This window comes from Marmota marmota, unplaced genomic scaffold (genome assembly GCF_001458135.2).
Source record: "Marmota marmota marmota unplaced genomic scaffold, marMar, whole genome shotgun sequence".
In the NCBI taxonomy this organism is placed as follows: Eukaryota; Metazoa; Chordata; class Mammalia; order Rodentia; family Sciuridae; genus Marmota; species Marmota marmota.
The window spans coordinates 44,029-63,511 of record NW_026000142.1 but is presented as its reverse complement, the minus strand read 5'-3'; the positions used below and the strand labels follow the sequence as shown (position 1 = coordinate 63,511).

At 37.0% G+C, this 19,483-nt stretch overlaps 1 protein-coding gene and 1 long non-coding RNA gene across 2 annotated transcripts in view; one reads left to right on the top strand and one right to left on the bottom strand.

Annotated features, from left to right (window-relative positions):
- LOC107144449 overlaps window positions 1-18,814 on the top strand; it is a 26,824-nt gene extending 8,010 nt beyond the window's left edge. Inside the window, exon 3 of the long non-coding RNA XR_001503798.2 lies at window positions 17,024-18,814. This is a non-coding gene — a long non-coding RNA (uncharacterized LOC107144449). The remainder of the gene's footprint in view (window positions 1-17,023) is intronic.
- Window positions 4,681-19,483, bottom strand: part of Pon2 (paraoxonase 2) — a 30,044-nt gene continuing 15,241 nt past the window's right edge. The window contains exons 3-9 of the mRNA XM_015488222.2: window positions 17,133-17,188; window positions 12,551-12,716; window positions 11,891-12,017; window positions 9,530-9,730; window positions 6,738-6,819; window positions 5,918-6,046; window positions 4,681-5,305 (exon numbers count right to left, since the gene is read on the bottom strand). Of these exons, the coding sequence (XP_015343708.1) occupies window positions 5,147-5,305; window positions 5,918-6,046; window positions 6,738-6,819; window positions 9,530-9,730; window positions 11,891-12,017; window positions 12,551-12,716; window positions 17,133-17,188 (920 nt within the window). The 3' untranslated portion in view covers window positions 4,681-5,146. The remainder of the gene's footprint in view (window positions 5,306-5,917; window positions 6,047-6,737; window positions 6,820-9,529; window positions 9,731-11,890; window positions 12,018-12,550; window positions 12,717-17,132; window positions 17,189-19,483) is intronic.

Genomic DNA, 19,483 nt, shown 5'->3' with positions numbered 1-19,483 from the left:
CTTTGTTAACATAAATTTGACACATAGTTGGGCTGTTAGCCATCCCTTGAGGGAGTACTTTCCATTCATATCTCTGATCAGGACCTTCATGATTCAGTGCAGGGATAGTAAATGCAAAACGTGGACTATCCTCAGGATGAATTGGAATTGAAAAAAAACAATCTTTAATATCTATAACTAAAACATACCAGGTTTTTGGCAAAGCAGACAATTGAGGAATCCCTGATTGAGCAGGTCCCATAATAACCATCTCATTATTAATGGCTCTTAAATCTTGCAATAATCTCCATTTACCAGATTTCTTTTTGATGACAAAAATGGGAGTATTATGGGGAGATACAGAAGGTTGTATATGTCCTTCCACTAATTGTTGTTTGACCAGGTCATGGGCTGCTTGTATCTTTTCTTTAGTCAGGGGCCACTGAGGAACCCACACTGGTCTTTCTGATTTCCAAGTAATTTTTATTGTCTCAGTGGCCCTTTCTGAATGGCTCCTGAATTGTGCCCAGCCAGACTTCCAGGAAGGACCTTTTTGGGTGAATTCCACTTTATCTGTGCAAAGGATCCTTCACCAATGTTCTACAGCTCCTCTATGACTATAGTTTGGATCACACCTCCAGGTAGAGCCACATATTACACTATTTGATCTAACAGGGACTTATTTGACTGTATGACCCTAAGTAGGGTTAGTTAGAAGAAAATGTGGTGAGGCCCACAGGAGGCGTGTGTGTGGGGGGGCGGTGGCGCGGTGGGGGTGGGGAATTTGCAAGCACTGGGACACTGGGCAACAGCAATGACGTCAATCCAGTGTGGTTAAAGGTTCTCTAACCTCAGCAGGCCTAATGGTCACTGGTGTGCTTGCTGACACACATATTGCTGGGTCCTGCACCCAGTTTCTAATTTGTTAGGTTTGGGGTAGGACTTGAGAATCTACATCTCTGATAAGTTCACAGATGCCGCTAACTGCTGATTCCAGGGCCACACGGGACATAAAGGACCTGGGGAAGAAAGCTGAGAAGTCAGTCTGGAGAGGTAGGCAGGACTTTGTAGGCCAAGCTCAGGAGCTTGAATTATGCTCTAGGGAGCACTGGGAAAACCATTGAAGTTACATGGCCCAGTAGTAGTTTTAGGAACCTCACACCACAGGGGTGAGAATGGATTGAGGAGAGGTGAAGGACTTGCCTGTCCCGGAGTCTGAAGACAGTTGGAGGCCTTAGTCTGTGTGGGTAGGTGGTGGTGGCTGGAGAAGCTATGAGGATTATTTCCTATTGTCCTTAGAATTGTAGGAATTTGAGAAATTTAGGTAGTAATATTGGCAATTTGTAGGATGTGGGCAGAGAGGTGGTAAGGAAGAGGAAGAAATGAAATAATGTATGTAAGGATCCTTTAAAGAGGGCTGTCTTCATGGATGTAGGGACTGTAGAATAGAAGGGTCATGGACAAAACAGGGAGTCCCTTTAAAGCTGTGCCTTCCCTTGATGCTCTAAGAGAAATCTTGTAGTTTTCTTCAAAGTGGAGTGCAGAAGTCATGTTGTCATGAGCATTACTTTCAGGCTTAAAATGAAATTTATGTAATGAGTTTATTTATCATTATCATTTCTCTATGACTCATTATCATTAGTCTACAACCCACCTAGGAATGTTTTGTTATCTAATAAGGCCCATTTTTCTGGCTGTAGAGTATACCAACCATTGAAGTTTTGCAAGAGTTCATTCTCAGGGCCGCCAATCATGGAGGTGAGAGAATCTTGAATCTACCTCCCCAAGGATCTGGTTTGGGAATATTTATGGGATAAAGAATCAGGGTGAAAATCAATCAGAAGTGAAATAATCAGTTGTCTGCACACGTGTTATCCATCCTCATGACTTTCCGTGGAATGCATGTTCAGATAATGAAGGCCTTAGCATGATCCTAGGGCAGAGGCTTTGGCTGTCTGATGATAAAAGGGCTTTCAACGAAAGTAGCCTTCAAGTCCCTGAAAAAGTTACCTAGGCAATCATTATCAGGATCCACTCAGCAGAGGTCTGGTCTACAGCAAAGTTCTTGGGAGATTGGTAGTATATTATTCACCTGTGTGACCTATAAAATTAGTGATGTTTAAAGTCAGCTAAAAGCTAGTAACTAAAAGCAAGGGATGCTAGAGACTTTATTTAGTTTTCTTCTTGATTTTAGTCTGAGTAATCTCTCACACTCAATGCTTTGAAAGTTTAAAAACTTGTGTAGAGCTTTCAACTCTAGTCAAAAACATCACTTCCTTGTGCTTTCAGACCCTAACAAGAGTGAGATGCTGAGGGTGCAGCTCAGTGGCAGAGCACAAGGCCCTTGGTTGATCCCCAGCACTGCCAACACACACACACACACACACACACACACACACTAAAAATTAAAAAAAAAAACAACCCAAAACCCCAAAACAACATTTAAAACCCCAATGACAACCAAAGAATTATGTAACTGATAATTTGCAGTTATCAATGGAAAAACAGTTCCACCCTTTATGTGTAAAGAACTCTTCGATATTTATAAGAAAAAGGTCAACATCCTTTAAAGGGAAAAAAATGCCCACTGAAAAATAAATACCAATCTATATATGTATTGAAAGCATGTTTAAACTCACTTTAATAAGAGAATGAAAACTAAAACACATTGGAAGAAAATTGAAAAGCAGGAGCAAAGGCTGAGAGCTTTACTGGCATCCTCGCCTGCCCCCACCCCCTCCCCACCATCCAGGATCTCTTCATGGAAAGCTGGATGAGTAAGTAAGGAAAAGTATTAAATAGCCGAGGGACGGTGGCAGTGGGTGGTGTGGTGATGGGTCCCAGTACTTCTCCTTTGCTTTGCTGGATTGACATTCACCAGCCTGCATAGGCTGTGGCTCCAAAGGAGGACTCACAATGAGCAAATAGAAATCTAGAGGAAGGATCATCCTTAGATTAGTTTTCATGTAGGATTAATCCATGCACAAAATGGAAAAAAATCCACTTGTAATTTATATTTAGTTTTCTTTTCTCCCTGTATTAAGTATTCATATTCACATATGATTATTATAAAATAGCTGGGGGCTTTGTAAGAACGAGGATATTGTTATTTAAAAGGATCATGAATTTAAAAGAATTAAAACACACCCACAAACACACACACACACACACACACACTTGCACACACCTCTCATAAGACCTACATAAACTTAGTGGTCCCATATCCCAATTGTAGTTTCAGTTATTTTAAATGACAGCCTCTTAATGACCAAATTGTTCACCTCAGTATATGATCACAAAAAGATCATTATAAATAAATGTACATCAAACTTATAGTTTGATAAAAGAGAATCTTTCATGGTCCATGGAGGCCAAAAATCAGAATTTAATTTTTTTTATATTTCAAGATAAACAATACATGTACTTACTAACTTATATCTACTTTTGCCCAAATTTTCCATAAATAAAATAGAAAACAAGTTTATTTTATGCCCACTGTATTCTGGTACATTTTATAAATGTGGCTCTTTAGATATTAGATATTAAATATCTAAATATTTAAATATTTAGATTTAGATTGATTTTCTCCTAAAAAAAAATCTCAAAATATGTTAATTCTTAGTTTTGGATTTCCAGGTGAACAATATTTAATCTTGCTTTATTCATCTGTGACAAACATTTTTTTTTTTTCACACGGATAATGGAAACTGCAAAAAATAGTCATTATTTTAGTGTAAATAGATCCAAGTCATTATCAATAGACATTTAAACACATAAATAAAAACTGTCCAAATGGGCAGAGGTCAAGTTTAAGAATACTTTTGCCATTTACATTTGAAAGCTATCAGATGAAACAGAACTCGAACTGATATTTTAAAAAAAGAAAAACCAACTATATATGTCAGGAAAGGAAAAAAATATGAAATACTCATTGGTTCTATGGCAGTACCTTTATGTGGCTGTTAAGGGTCTAGGCTCTGGCATCAGAAATAGATTGATATCTACCCCTTGTTAGGTGTGCAACCTTGAACCTCTGCAAAATGTTAACTATGATATAATATCAATACCTATTCCCGAGGCTGCAATTAGGATTAAATGAAATAATGAACATAACCTTTTCAGTGCATTCTTGGGCACAATGTAATTAACTCACAAATATCTTAATGATCATGATGAAGATGGGAAGAGAGTAGGAAAAGTATGCTGATAGGTTACAATGTAAAGAAACACCTAAAATTCTCTCTCCAGGGCTTGAAACAGTTTTACAGAAGGGAGAGTGAGTGGGTGAAATCTTCCCCTGGTGATTTAGGCACCTAGCACTGCTGCTGCTTGACCACATGTTCTCAGACACCTGAGTGCATCTCTCCTGGCTTCCAACACATTCTGTTCCACGAGCAGGTGAGATGACCTGACAGCTCCAACTTTTTATCTCCCCTTTGAATCCAAGCTGGGCTCTCATTTAGGAGGAGAATAGATACGACAGTCCCTAAGAATTGAGAATTCGAATTGCAGTATTTAGTTGATTTCGTTGTTGTTGATTTATTTTTTTCAAATAAAGAGTCCCTTGATATTCAGCTCTCAATAAGAGAAACTGATATGGCCATGCCTGCCTATCCCAAGGAAACCCCATAGGAAGGCTGCTTTCCCACACACCCCCGCCCCGCCCCAGAGCAGGCATTGAGAATTAAACACAGAGAGAACTTGGATTTCAGTTAGTCTTTAATATAATTCCAAGTCTTTAACAGTACACAAAGATGTTAAGTATAAAAACTCAAAACACATTATCAATCAGTAGTTCTGAACACTCACAGTGGTCACAATGTGGGAACTGAGGTCACTTACATCTTAAGGATATAGCACTCACACTGTTTCAGTGGACTCACTTTCTGCAGATGGAAGGCAAAGGCGAGGCTTATCGTGCAAAGTGTCTTCACTTTATGGAAAAGCAGCTTTCTTCTTTCTTTCTTGGCATTTAAAAGAACTGTTCATTTTCCTTTTAGGTTAAAAGTGCTATAAGAACGGAAGAGGCCTCTCCTTACTGAACTAAACTATATATGTCACACACATTTATGGGTCAACATTGCTGGTTAAATTTCCTCAGAATTAGTAATTCATAAAAAATTAATAGTTAGGAGAAGTTGTCACTCTTGCACACCAAAAATACGATTTAGAGTTCACAGTACAAAGCTCTATGGTACAAAGTGCCTATAAGTAGTTTCCCATCATGTACTGCAGCCACAGAACTTCCCTGGAGGACAGATCCGTTGTTGGCATAAACTGTAGTGACCAGAGGCTTCTCGGATAGGATGTTCTGGACGCGGAGAACCTACTCAGAAAATACAAAGTATTAATAGAGCCACCACATTTGTATGTCACTCAACCACCAACAATTCCTGTCTTCCACAGTGACTAAGAGGATATGCTGTTGAAAACAGCAGTTACCAATCTTTTTAATGTTTAAATTACTTTCTCAAACCTTCAAAGAAAGTACTTTTAAAAACCATCCAGTTATGCCATGCCAACATTGGATTTAGTGTTATTATTGCAATTCAAGATTAAGAGAAATACGTTCACACTAATGTGCCTAACTTTCACACTTCTTCACTGTGAACAAACATCATGTCATGCGGTGAACTGACAATAAATGGGATATTTTAAAAATTTACAGTATACCGCACAAGAAGGACACGTCTTTATAAAAATGCCTTTTGACTAATTTCCACCATAATTTAAGACATCAAAAGATTACCCTTCTTAGAGCATTTGAACAATGCAACATTCTGCCAATTATTGGCTTAAAGCAATTACAAAACCACCACACAAGTTTATTGGATTATTGGTTTAAGAGAACTAACAAATCATCCCTGTGACAGTTCATTGGAGTATTAGTTCTAAAGGACTTGAATAATGAGGGTTAAAAAACTCAAACTATAAACACCTCTGATGAGGGAGGATTGTTGGGGTCATACACAAAGAGCTTCTGGCCATTAGGATGACAGCCTATCCAGATGTCCCCCGAAGAAGGATCAATAGATACATTATCCACCAGTGTGTCCAACTGGAGTACCTAACAAGTGAAGAAATGTCAGTATCTAAATGACATGAGCAACTTAATTAAATAATTCAGAGCTAAACTTTCCTGCCTCTATGCATGTGAGGAAATTATACATATCTTCCTATGAAACACCAATATTGCTTAAAATAAATTTATAAATTGGTTTGGAACCACTCTTCGTCTTCTCTGAAATTAAGAGAGTTAGGACGATGCTCAATCTCTCAAAAAAATGAATTCCTTTTCCTTTAAAAGATGCACGATGATCAGTTAGCTCAAGGAACTCAAAGCAAGAGAGGAAATTCTTAATCAACCTAAAATATGTGTTGCAGAGCAGGAAGAAAATAATAATGGTGTGGAACCCAATTTCTACCTTCATTTATTATTGAAAGAACTGGCACCATGCATAAATCTTCATTTGAGAATTCATCTATTAGTCTTCTCAATTGTGAAAATTCTTATTGGAATTCATCAAATGCCATCAATACTTCATAGAACGAGCCCTAAATCTGATGCAAACATCACTCTCAACCGGCTGCTGCATGTAATCAGAGTTGGTCTTTGTGATCGCTGGGAACATGAGATTTCTCTCATAGGGAGGTAATATCTAAAAACACAGAACTGTTACACTAGCATCCATTTGTTCTAAGTGTGGTATTGGTATAATAGATGAATACTTACTTTATACATAAAAATAAATATTTACCTTTATTTGAGTTAAGTTCATATTAGGGTGTTTTTCCAAAACATGAATTTCATGTGCCAATATGTCAGCAACATAGAGATACCTTAGTGGAAAGGACATACTGGTTAGGGCTTCCTGCCAATAGATAGCTTCATTAATACAGTATAAAAGAATAAGTCATAATAACCTGACAAGGAGTTAATCAATGATGGGTCCTTGAGGAATACTTGATAAAGGTCAATTTTTATTTAAAAAGTAAAGCTTTCAAAATCAATTCAGTGGTACTACAACAATCACGGAATTATTAAATTATTTCTCAAAAGATTTGTAAGGAAAAATAACATAGGACATCAATTTGAATAGAAAACCCACAGTATTTCCCACTGAAATGACAATATAACAGATGTTTGGTTTCCTAAGAAAACCTTCTACATTCCACAACGTAATTTGACATTTTTAACTATCACATAGAAATATATGGTACAGAATATATTTTATTAATGCTATTTACTACTACTTATTAACAGTTAATAAAATATCAGTGCACGGAGAACTTGAAGAGTAAGAGATAAGTATCAATTCAGAACAATCGCTCCACACCTGTGGAGTGTGAATTAATGAGCCACTCTGGATAATTTCATTGCCTGAACTGGCTGTTCCGTGGCTACTGTTGCATTGAGGAATCATTACTCGAACTCTGCGATGGCAGATTCAAACGTGAAGTAGACACAGCCTTTCTCCCCAGATGTTTGGAATGTGTTGGGAGGATCAGACTGGTTTGTACCTATGAAATACCTAAGTTTCTATTTCATGTCTAGAAACTGAAAAAAAAAAAAAGTCTAATTCCTGAGAAGACAAAAAGACTCACAAAGGATGGGGCACCCACATGCAGCACACAGAAGCAGAGGTTAGATCTGACTCACCTTCTGCCCAAAGAAAACACATGTGCCAAAGAACAGGGGCAGAAGTGAGGAAGGGTTGTTTGTCAAAAATGAGTTTGTTGTCTAAAACATGGAAAGTATGAAAATAACAGAAAAAGGCAGGGTGGAGCAAGTCATTTAAAGAAAATCCAACCCTTTCCTGCCTTGATTTGATGAATAATTGGATTCCACGGGAGTTTTCAAACAACCAAGTGGCATGATAACAAATGGTGAGCACAGTTCAACAATTACAGAGCATTTGCTCTGCTCTCGGTGCTGTGCCTCCGTGTGAGGAGTCAGAGAGGAAGACAGAGCTCCCATTGTGGGAGCCCTTAAAGGGTAATGAACCATAGAGAGACAAAATAGGCAAGAGTGCAAAAGATGGAAGGAGGCTGGAAACTACTTGGAACAAAGTCTTCCTAGACAGAGAGGATGAGAGCTGAGCCAGGCAAGCAGCTGGGAAAGGAGGGTGAGTGGGGGGAGGGGCATGGGTGGAACCAAGGTGAGTTGCTCATTGGATGGACAGGAATGGTGAAGGGGAAGGAGTCAGAACTGAATTATTCTTCTCCTCCTTCTTCTTTTTATTATTATTATTACTACTGTTTAGCCGGAGTGTCTGGAAAGTTTGTTGTAATAGAAATATGAGAGTTGGAGAGAAAAACAGATTTGCTGGAGAGGTTGAATCAGGTCAGTTAGAGACAATTTAAATTAAATGATTCTACATTGCTTTTCAGTAAATAACAAGAAAGGAGAAATTGCATTGCAAAAATAAGGACATTTGTTGTCAAGGAATGCCAGATTTATTTCCTGTTGTATTTGTGGTAGTTTAAATTGCTCAGTGTGCTAAGGCAGTAGGAGAGAAAGCTGGTTAAGGATTTAATATCCTTTCTTGTAGATTGTTGTTGTGCACACAAAAAGAGTGAGAGAATTTCTGCAAGTAATTAGGCAATATTTATTACAGTTAACGTTTTATTACAGTTAACTGAGCAACTGGTTCTATTTCTAAGGGCTCAATCTATAGAAATACTTGTACAAATATACAAAGAGATAGGACTCATAATGCCATTTAGCCAATGTCTTAGTTGGGATTTGAATGCAGGTCTGTATGAGTCCAAAATCTGCAAGTTTAATCATTATGCTTTAATGCTCTCTTAGGGAGTTTTCCCCTTAAAAATATCTGGATAAGTTTCAGTGGTAAATGAGAAATACAGAATGGCCTTTATGCAGAAAAATAATATTAATTAACATGTTCATCAACAGACAATTGGTTGAATTAGTTTAGGATCATCCTTATAATGGCAAAATATATAGTCAATAAAAGAAAGATATATTTGTTTGAAAGGAAAGATCTACCTGATATTTAATATGCATACATAATAAGATCCCATTTTATCAAAATTTACATTTATAAAATTTATTATTGTTACTATTATTATTTTGGCACCAGTGAAAAACCGTTAAGCTATATCTCCAGACCATTTTAGTTTTTATTTTGAGACAGGGTCTCACTAAGTTGTGTAAGGCCTTGCTAAATTGCTGAGACTGGCCTTGAACTTTTGATCCTCTTGCCTCAGCCTCCCGAACTGCTGGGATTATAGGTGTACCATCACACCTGGCTATAAAATTAAATTTGACAATGATATATGCCAAAGTTTATATATTGTATGTATATACATAACCTATTAGCATAAATACATATAATTATGTATTGTATGTAAATATGTCATATATAATGCAGACATGAGATTATATAAAAATATCGAGGAAGTTATTTTCAAACTGGGGAAAAAACAAAACAAAAAGCAAACTAAAAACAACAACAACAAAGAAACCAAAGACTTTGGCTAGCCTTATGACTTAGGAGAAATTAAGATATTCTGTAAGGGGCCATACTTTTTATCAGGGGAAATATTGATCCCATTTGCTGAATCAAATCCATCTGCTACCACTTTAACTTCATTTGGACTGTAGTAAACAACATTTGCCCAGTGTAAGTTCACATATGTTTCCAAATACTTCAAGAAAGGATCAGAGAAGTAGTGGTCATTGGTGGCATAGAAATGTCTTGGTCCGATAGCTACGATATCATTTACACTGAAAGAGAAAAATAACATGTGAGAAAAAACAACAGCTTATTGGTATCCATATTAAAGATTAAATACCCATAAGGTTTATACAACATGTGCTTTAAATTTTTGATAAGAGGTTTTCTAGGAAAAGATGAGCTAAATTCAGTGGCTACAGTCATGTAATATACTATAATATCATCAGCAAGAGAACAGCTTTGGACAGTAGCAGGTAATCTGAAGATAGGTCATTTAGCAATTATGACAGAATCATTATTAAAGAACTTGGCACCATCGGGGTGTTTTTGATGCAAGCAATGTAAGGTTTAACAATTACACGTAAAGATAGAACTATCCAGAGTACAGAGCTGGAGAGGGTCTGATTGACTGGTGAGCTGGTTAGGCCGTCAGTAACATTCACCTAGCCCCCGTTTACTCAGTTGCTGGATCTTCCTGATGGCCCATGCTTAGTTATTAGTCAAACTAAGGTTGACTGTTCAATTTCTACCTGCCTCACAAAGTCGACATGCTGAGAATGAATAGGCACTCAATAAACACTTGCAGAGAGATGGATGATGAAATTGCCATAGTACAATGCTTCAGGTGAGAGATTGATATGCTAAAAACAATTACATTTTAAAACCAGTTAGGCAAAGGTGTTATTAAATTTAAATTCCAATTACCCTATGCAAAAATTTCTGAAAGAGCTGCTTTCTTCTTTGTCAAATGAAAAATACAGAGCTACAGGGAAGGTTGGTCTCCTTCTTTCTGAAAGATCCCTATAATACAGAGGCTGCCTGAATAGTATTTATGCTCCTATTTATTATAAAGTGCATCTTGGGGAAAAAAATGATGGGAAGTTACATGCTTATGCCCTAGATAAGGAAGTAGAAATTAAAAATATCCATCAAAATTAAACTAAAAACAGTAGGTGAATGCAAGCTGAGCTGGGAGGATATACATGGTTCTCTTTTAGCCACCTTATCTGCTAGCATTATGTTCTTGACGTGGTAGTGACCCACTTCCAAATTGAATGCTTCCAATTCTATGGGGCCATTAGCCCACAGCTGCCAACTAACCACATGAGATCACTTTGTAGAAAAGCCCCATACAAAGCATACAAGCCCTGTATAAAACAGGCTATTCTCCCTTGGCAGGACAAGTGTTTGGGTGCTGAGTCATCTAAGATGGGGGCAACAGCAGGAAAAAATGGTAGGATGTGTCTTTATTATCAAGATGTGCCTGAAGAGTATCGCCCTGTAACTTAGCCTTTTGTCATTCTCAAGGAAATCCTCCAGAACACTGATTATTGTAAATAGAGCCCTCAATCTTCGTATGCCACGTTCTCCATGATCTATAAGGAAACTATACCACAGGTGTGTGTGTGATCGAGTGTGTGTATGTGTATGTGTGTGTGTTTAGTGGTGTGTATACAGGTGAAGTAGCCCTTATCCAAAATACTTGGAACCAGAAATGTTTCTCATTTTTAAAAATTTGGAGTATTTGCATACATATAATGAGATATTTTGGTGATGGGACCCAGGTCTAGACATGAAATTTTTTTGAGGTGGATATCAGGGACTGAACTTAAGGGCACTAGACCACTGAGCCACATCCCCAGCCCTATTTGTGTCTTATTTAGAGACAGGGTCTCACTGAGTTGCTTAGTGCTTCACTTTTGCTGAGGCTGGCTTTGAACTCATGATCCTCCTGTCTCAGCCTCTGGAGCCATTAGGATTACAGACTTGTGCCACTAGCCTGGCAAAATGAAATTCTTTTATGTTTTATATGCATCTTACACATATAGCTAGGAGATAATTTGATACAATATTTTTAAGATTTGTACGTGAAACAAGTTTCATATTTAGATGATACACCTGACTCATGTCCAAGTTTCATGTTGAACTTTTACTTGTGGCATCAAATTAGGACTCAAAAAGTTTTGGATAATGGAACATTTTGGGTTTCAGATTGTTGAATTAGAAATGCTCAACCTGTATAAATATTCATGCACATATAAACACACACGTATAAACTCTTATATTATGGGTAATATATATTACGTTTTATCTATAAGCTCATACATATGTATTAGCTCTTATAAAAGGTGAGAAGACCACTCATTATGGGGAAATGTTTGAAAATGCTAGAGAGAAACTAGAGAATGAACAAAAGAAGAAAACAATACCTTGGAAGAAGCTCATGTCTGATTGTTTTCAGGTGTAACAGAGAATTTTCTTCTTCTTGGAATTTAAAAATTTCCACTGTATTCTTGAATTCCGGGTGGTTTACAACAAAGAGATAAACTGTGTCATCTAAAGAATCCACAGAACAGAGTTAATTTGCAAGACATAACCATAGGACCTCTGGGTAGGCCCTGACATTTAAATACCACGGGCAAGGAAAGGTTGAATGTACAGCTAGCTGTTAGACGACCTAACAGATCATTCTTCTTCCCAGGCTTTCCCATCACTGTCTGGTGTTATTTCTGATCATTGGTCCTCTGACCTTTAAGAAAGAGTGTTTCCCACTCCGTATGCAGAATTCATGCATAATCTGTTTATAGTTTAATTCAGAAATATATCTCTTTTTTAATACAATAATCATAGGTATATGAAAAGGTTATAAAATCTAAACAATTTTTCGGGTGTTAGCTGTTAGAAATTTCAAAATGTAGCATAATTTACTGCCAGCTGAAGAGGCAAGTGAACAAGTTGCTTATATGAAGATGCGGGAATAATTCATGAGAAAATTATTTCTTTCCTATCAATAGGATCCAAATCTGTTTTCCACAGTCATCTGTGGGCCACTTCATGTTTCTCAACGTCGGTAGCTCATCAGCTCTTACCGTCATCTATGAAGGTGCTAATGCCATGTGGATTAAAGGAAGCCAAGTCAAAACCCCGGCTGATTCTTAATTCCAGTGCCCTGGGTTTTTCTTCTTTTAGGTCCATCATTAGTATTCCTCCAGGCTTATCTGGTGCAAAGCTGTGGAGTCCTGGATATTTCAGACCCTTTCCAAAACAGTAAGAAAAGTTAAATACAAAGGCTTAAGAAATTTTGCGGACTAAAGTGGGAACTGCACATGAATGATAAAGACTTTTTGGTTAAATGTGATGGCATCAAGCCACAGAGACACAGGAAACAAGAGAAGACAAGAGAAAAAATTAAAAATTGGTAGCTGGAAAGCTGAACAATAAGGATTTTGCTGAGTTGAGATGGAAGATCAGGGATTTATTCTTTTCAAAAGGTACCAGGAGGTTGGTGGATGGGGAGATTCCAGGCAGAGCTGGAATCTCTGCATATTAACTGTGGAGACCCTCAAGCCCCTGACCAGTACTCTGCCTCCACAATGCTAGAAGTCCTCGTCAACAGTCCGTCACAATTCCTTTCCTTGTCTCACACCTCAGATCCAATATCTCAGCAAATTCTGTTGGCTTTGCCTTGAAAATGTATCCCTTCATATAAACATGAAATGTTCTTACCACCTCTTCTATGACTTCCCTGGTCCACATCACCACCATGTTATGGCAATCACCTCCTAATTGGCCTGGCTGCTACTGCCCTTAATACCCTATTGTCTATTGTCACCTCAGCTTCCAGATTGTGTCAGATTATATGATACCTCTAATTAAAATTCTGTGTGGCTCCCCATCTCCACCTGATCATAAGCAAAAGTTCTTAGAATACCCAGAAGTTGCCATATGATTAGCACATCTCACCTTCCTCACCCAGACACCCATCTCTCTCCTTCATCTACTCTGACTTGTCCTCAATTTCCTTAATGTTCTTCAACAAGATAGCTGGTTCTTGCTTTGGGCTTTTATTCACTGTTCAATATGGCCAGAAATGCCTGCACCCTACCCCAAGATATAGGGATCCTTTCTTTGGTTTCCTTATGTGTGTATCAAATGTCACCTTTTCAGTAAGGTTGTCCCTAACCAAAATACTCACCTGATCTGGCACATCCTGTCCTCCTTCTCCTGTTTTACTATTCTCCATTGCCTTCCTTGCCATTTGACATACCTACATAAATACTGTTCAGTACTTAGTATAGTAAGGGGTTAAGACAGAAATAGACTGAGATGACTACTGACCTCACTCAGGGCTCATGGGCTGCTCTTCTTTCTGCCTGTGAGTCTCTTCTCACCAAATCTGCAAGATTTATGCCTTCCCTTCCAATTGATCTCTGGGAAATGTCACTTATCAGACAGACCTTATCTGCACCCTCTCCAAAATGGCAGCATGATGTCACCTTCACTACAGATGTCACTCTCCATACTCCACCTTACTTTATTTTTTTGTTAAAGCACTGTCGCTGTCCAATACATACTCACAAAGCCCCACTGGAATGCAAGCCAAGACTTTGTCCCGTTTGTTCCCTGCTAGATCCCACAGCCTGCAACAGTGTCTGGCACATATTCCATTCTCTTCCCATTTACTGGAAACATTACTTTTATCATGTCTTGTATCCCCATTTACTTATTGGTCTGTTAGGGGACTCTCTATTTTGTTCTTTATCTATCTCATGCCTATTCTTGTGCCAATGCACCACTTTTAAAATTACTGTATCTTTATACATATATTGCATATGTGCATGACATTCATATGGGAGACTAAATTTCTGTTCTGAATGGAAGAGTCTATCATTGCGTTTTGTTTTCTTCGACTCCATGGGAAGCCACAGCATTTGATAAGCTTATTTGAATCCAAACATTTCACTGAACTCTCCTCTGAGTTCTAATGGTCTGTTCATTGAATCTCTTGGATTGTCTAAAAAACAAGGAACCATATTATCTGGGAATAATGACACTTCTGTCTCTTTTTTCCTATCTCACATTTCTTTTCCTTTTTTTTATTAGGTTATTAAGAATTCTTAATAGATTATGGAAGGTTACAGTGGTACTGGGCACGTTCATCCTATTCTGAACATTAATGGAATGCTTCACTGTTAAAAATGATGTTTGCTGCAGGTTTCTGGGAATTTTCCTCCTATTTCTAGTTTGCTTGGAGCTTTTAACCAGGAAGGAGTATTGAATTTTATTTAATGTTTCTTTTGGCACTCTAAGTCTCTCTCTTTTTTTAATTAGTTACTTCAGTTTTCTATTTATAAAATGCTGATTCATTTTTACATTCTTAAGGTAAAACCTCATGGGTGATAATAAATTTTACTAGACTGCACTCTTTTAGTTTACTAATACAATGCAGTTTTATTTTATGCAAATTTAATGGTACAATAAAAAACAAAGCCTCACTTCATGCACATAATTGGACACTTTAAATTTTTAAAAATCTACAATTACATACCTTCAAGGCTGGCAGGCAGAGTAAGTAAAATAAATTGGAATTATGCTATTGCTACATGGCAGTGATATTTTAGCTCTTAATAATCTCCATTCTTTAGTAATGTCCCCCCCAAAATAGCATGGTTTACATGCACAGGAAGAACTTCCAGATGGTGATAATTCTTCATAATTATTTAAATAATTTTTTAAAAAATCCTTATTTCTGATAAAATAGAAGTAACATAAAATTCAACATCTTCACCATTTTGAACTGTACAGCTCAGTAGTGTTGGGTACATTCACCTTGTTTAAATCTTTTTAATATTCTATTCTGTGCTGTCCAGTTTCTCATCAAGTGTGATGCTATTCTCGAGGTGACCCTCAAATCCACGCCTGCACAATAGATGGGTTGAATGAGCTAAAATATTAGGAAGAGAAGCAAATCTTACGATGTATGAGCCATTCACTTAGAAGAGCACACTTTGAGAAGTGTGAGACACATCGCTGAGTAAATAAAAAATGCGACAATAAGGGAATGTTGTGAGGACAAAGGACAATTAATAGAGAAAAGCAGAAAAAAAATTTCTGTAGATGTGGCTACAAGACTATTGTGACTGTAATGTGCCCCTCAACCAAACTGGCTGTGGATTTATGTGCTTAGAAATCTCACTGTTTCTCCTTAGAATTTATCCCTATGGGGGTAAAAATCCTGATGAGGTAAGTTTAAAGAACACACCCATGCAAAAACAAACAATAAACATAGAGGGGATAGTAGAGGATAGGAAAGGCAGCAGAATACAACAGACACTAGTATGGCAACATGTAAATCAATGGATGTGTAACTGATGTGATTCTGCAATCTGTATACGGGGTAAAAATGGGAGTTCATAACCCACTTGAATCAAAGTGTGAAATATGATATATCAAGAACTATGTAATGTTTTGAACAACCAACAATAAAAATAAAAAATAAATAAATAAATAAATAGCTCATTCAAAAAAAAAAAAAAACAACAAACAAACAAAAAACCACCCCAATGAGACTGCTTTCTACTTTATCCAGGAATTTTGCATCTCAAGTTATGAATAATTTTGATTAGTGGTTCTAGTGGTTTTTTCCCTAAGCCTCTAGATAACATGCTTCCAAACAAACCCAGAGCCCTACTATAAATATCACTTGATTCATTAAATAAAACTTTTCTTTTAAAGCTGAATATACATTTTGGTGTATATTAACATCCATGGTATTTCCTTTTCCCTCAGGGGCACTAACAGTGGCTCACAATCTTTCATATAAAATCATCAGGAACCTGAGGAGTGTTCCAACCCTTATTCTCTTCCAAGCTGAGTTCTCTCACCTTTCCCGTAAGTCTGACAACTATTTTATTAGTGTTGCATCTCTCTTCTAAACTATCTCCAAGTTTTCACATGCCTCCTGAGTCTCAGAGCCTGAAAATAATGGATATCGAGGGGGAACAAAATAATTAAAGTTAGTCTGAAGAATCAGATACTTCTTCTTCCAGAAAAACTGGACCCATGAAAGTCTTATCTCTGCCCAAACTTGAGAAGTGGGGTCAGACGCCCTCATCTGCCTACTTGTCTGGATTTCCAATTACAATGGATAATGAAGAAGGCCAGCATCATGAAGGCTAATCAGTTTTAAAGTCTTTCTATGATGTGCTCAGAAGGGATATTATTTTTCAGATGATAGGAATTAAGGCAAAAAGGAAGAGTATAAATAAACTCAGTCAATGATTTTCCACTTAGGATAGGCTCTTCAGGGAAATAAAGAAAGAAAAAGCACTGGCCTTGTTTGGGAAAGTATATTGCTTGAAATAAATAACAAATATGAATATGTAAGATTGAAAATGCTTAAAACTGAATATGTAATGGAAAGAAGGATAGATCCTGTGTTTAAGACAGAAAAATGGTAGAATCTAACATCCACGATGATACCACAAATATCCTTTTTAATAACACACTTTAAAAACACACACTGCACTGGAATATTCTAACGTGATCAATCTTTTTTTCAGAACATATTTTGAAGAGTGAGGCATGTTTAAAGCAAGCTATTCCTCTATGGGCCTGAATAAATGCCCTGTCTCTCCTCTACTGCACGTGGAGAAATGAGATGGTACTCACCACACTAAAGAAAGCCAGGCCATTGGGAAGAATGTCAATATCTTCAGCACCAGCTTCTGTAAGTTCAAGTAAGTGGAGAAATATCATTTTCAGATTGTTATTCATTAGAGATAGCATCACTGGGACTTTGTTTATTCTATCAGAGTGTCTGTATCTTTATGGATGGTTCCAGTTTATTCCAGGACCCTATTCTCTTTAATAAATGTCAGTCTAAAACCTTTCCTAAACTGAACTTCTGACTTTAAATGTTAGATGTTTTATGTTTACTCAAATCAAAGTCAAGTTATCACCACATTTCCAGCTATGATATAGAACAAGCTGACATCTGTACACACTTATGATAAACATCCAGATGTCTGGATAAAAGTAATTGACATCAGGGGAATATTTCCTTCAGAAACCAGAACTCATAGTCATTTAACCATGCAAATTTCCTTGTCCTCTTCTCTGCTCATCCAATCTGCAACAAAAAGACATCTCTCTCATTAACGGAGATAAAACACCTGGGATTACATATTCCTTCTTTTACAAACAGTGCCTACTTGTTCTCATAAGCAAAGAAAGCTTTCTATTTAGGCTTTAAATTATAGGAAAGACTAGCAAAAGAAAATTAATGAAAAAATACCATGCACCTAAGCCAGTTGAAGCTTCCAACTCCCATCTCTGAGGCAGGCTACAATTACTATTGATTGTTTATTGATTGTCTGCAGTACACTTCACATAGCACTGCAAATAATTAGACATAAGGCCTTCCCAGCGGTCTCACTGTATAAATTCCAGAGACAGATAATAGACCCAAACACAAGAAAAGAGAAATAAAAATGGCTTAGATTAAGCCAAATCATGACACATTCTTTGAGTCCACAAAATCCAATCTTCCTGTTTAAGATCTCTCCAAAGGATTTTTCCAAGATTATTTCTAGGTTGTCAAAATCAAACAGCATCTATCTATACAGCCATTTTGGTTTTGATTTATGAGTTTGCTTTTAGCTGGTTACTTCTTCCACTGTTGCTTGTTCTACTATCATTGTACAGAGAAGCAAAACAAAATAAGAATGCCAAGAACTCTACTTTTAAGTGCCCATTGCTCAGAAAGAAGGCACATCTCAATAGCCTGAGCATGGTGGAGTGGACGGGGGCTGCGTGTCCCTAAACAGCCACAGATAGGCTTCACAGAATCTGTTAACCCTCTGAAATTCTATGCATGGCAAAATGTCTTATATGTAGAGATGAGAACTTTCCCTGTGAAAAGGACTACTGAAGATCAGCAGACTCAAAAACTACTAGCTTCTAGTCACAGGGATTCTCAACTGGGAATGAGCAGGGAGCAGAAGAGCTCTGTACCACAGATACACATAGACACATGTGCACGCATGCACACATACACAATTTCACTCCAAGTTTTGCTTTTTGGGCCCATCTAATAGAAGCTCAATTAATCCAAAACTTGTTTTTCCAGTAAAATTACTTAAGAAATTTTAATTTCCATGTGAACATGTTCATATGTATTAAAACAAGGTGAAATAAAAAATAATGATGTTTCTTTGAGGAGCAGAATTATGAGTGGTTTTCATTCTTTTTTTCTCTATATATGTACACATATAAACAGAAGAACCCTAAACAAATGCAAAATATAAATTATTTAAAGTGTTCTGAGTATGTGCAAGGTCCTAGGTTCAATCACAGTAACACACACACACACACACACACACACACACACACACACGGCTGGGGGGATATAGCTCAGTGGAAAGTAAACACTTGAGACCCTGTGTTCAATCCCCAACACCATAAATAAACAAATAAGTAAAAATGAAATAAAAGATAAAGTTTTCTACAAATAATAATCAAACAATCCAATATTTTAAAAAGATATTTTTATTTCAACCACATTATAACTTCTCATTTTACCTCCTCATTGTAACCCCCCCATTTTAATGAGGAAAAAAAAAGTCTTATCTGTACCTTACTTTGGCATATTTTCCAGATTTATTCATTCATCTTTCACTTCTAAAGCGAACACCACAATTGACTTTTATTATCTACATCACTTCTTTGATATGATTATTGCAAGAGTAGCCAATCCTGGAGAAATTCTTTTCTCCTCTAATTCAATAGTCATGGTAGGAATAACTACTAACATTAAGTACTCACAAGTACCAGGCTCTTTGTAAGTACTTTGCATATAACATTGCATATAATTTTATAACACTAAGAGGCAATGTTATTACCCCTTATTTTAGATCTGAAAATATGGAGGCTTTGAAAAGCAAATCGTTTAAATTACAAACCGGGAATCTGAGATTTGAATCATCTGGTGTGACTTAAAGCACATGAAAAATATTCAACCT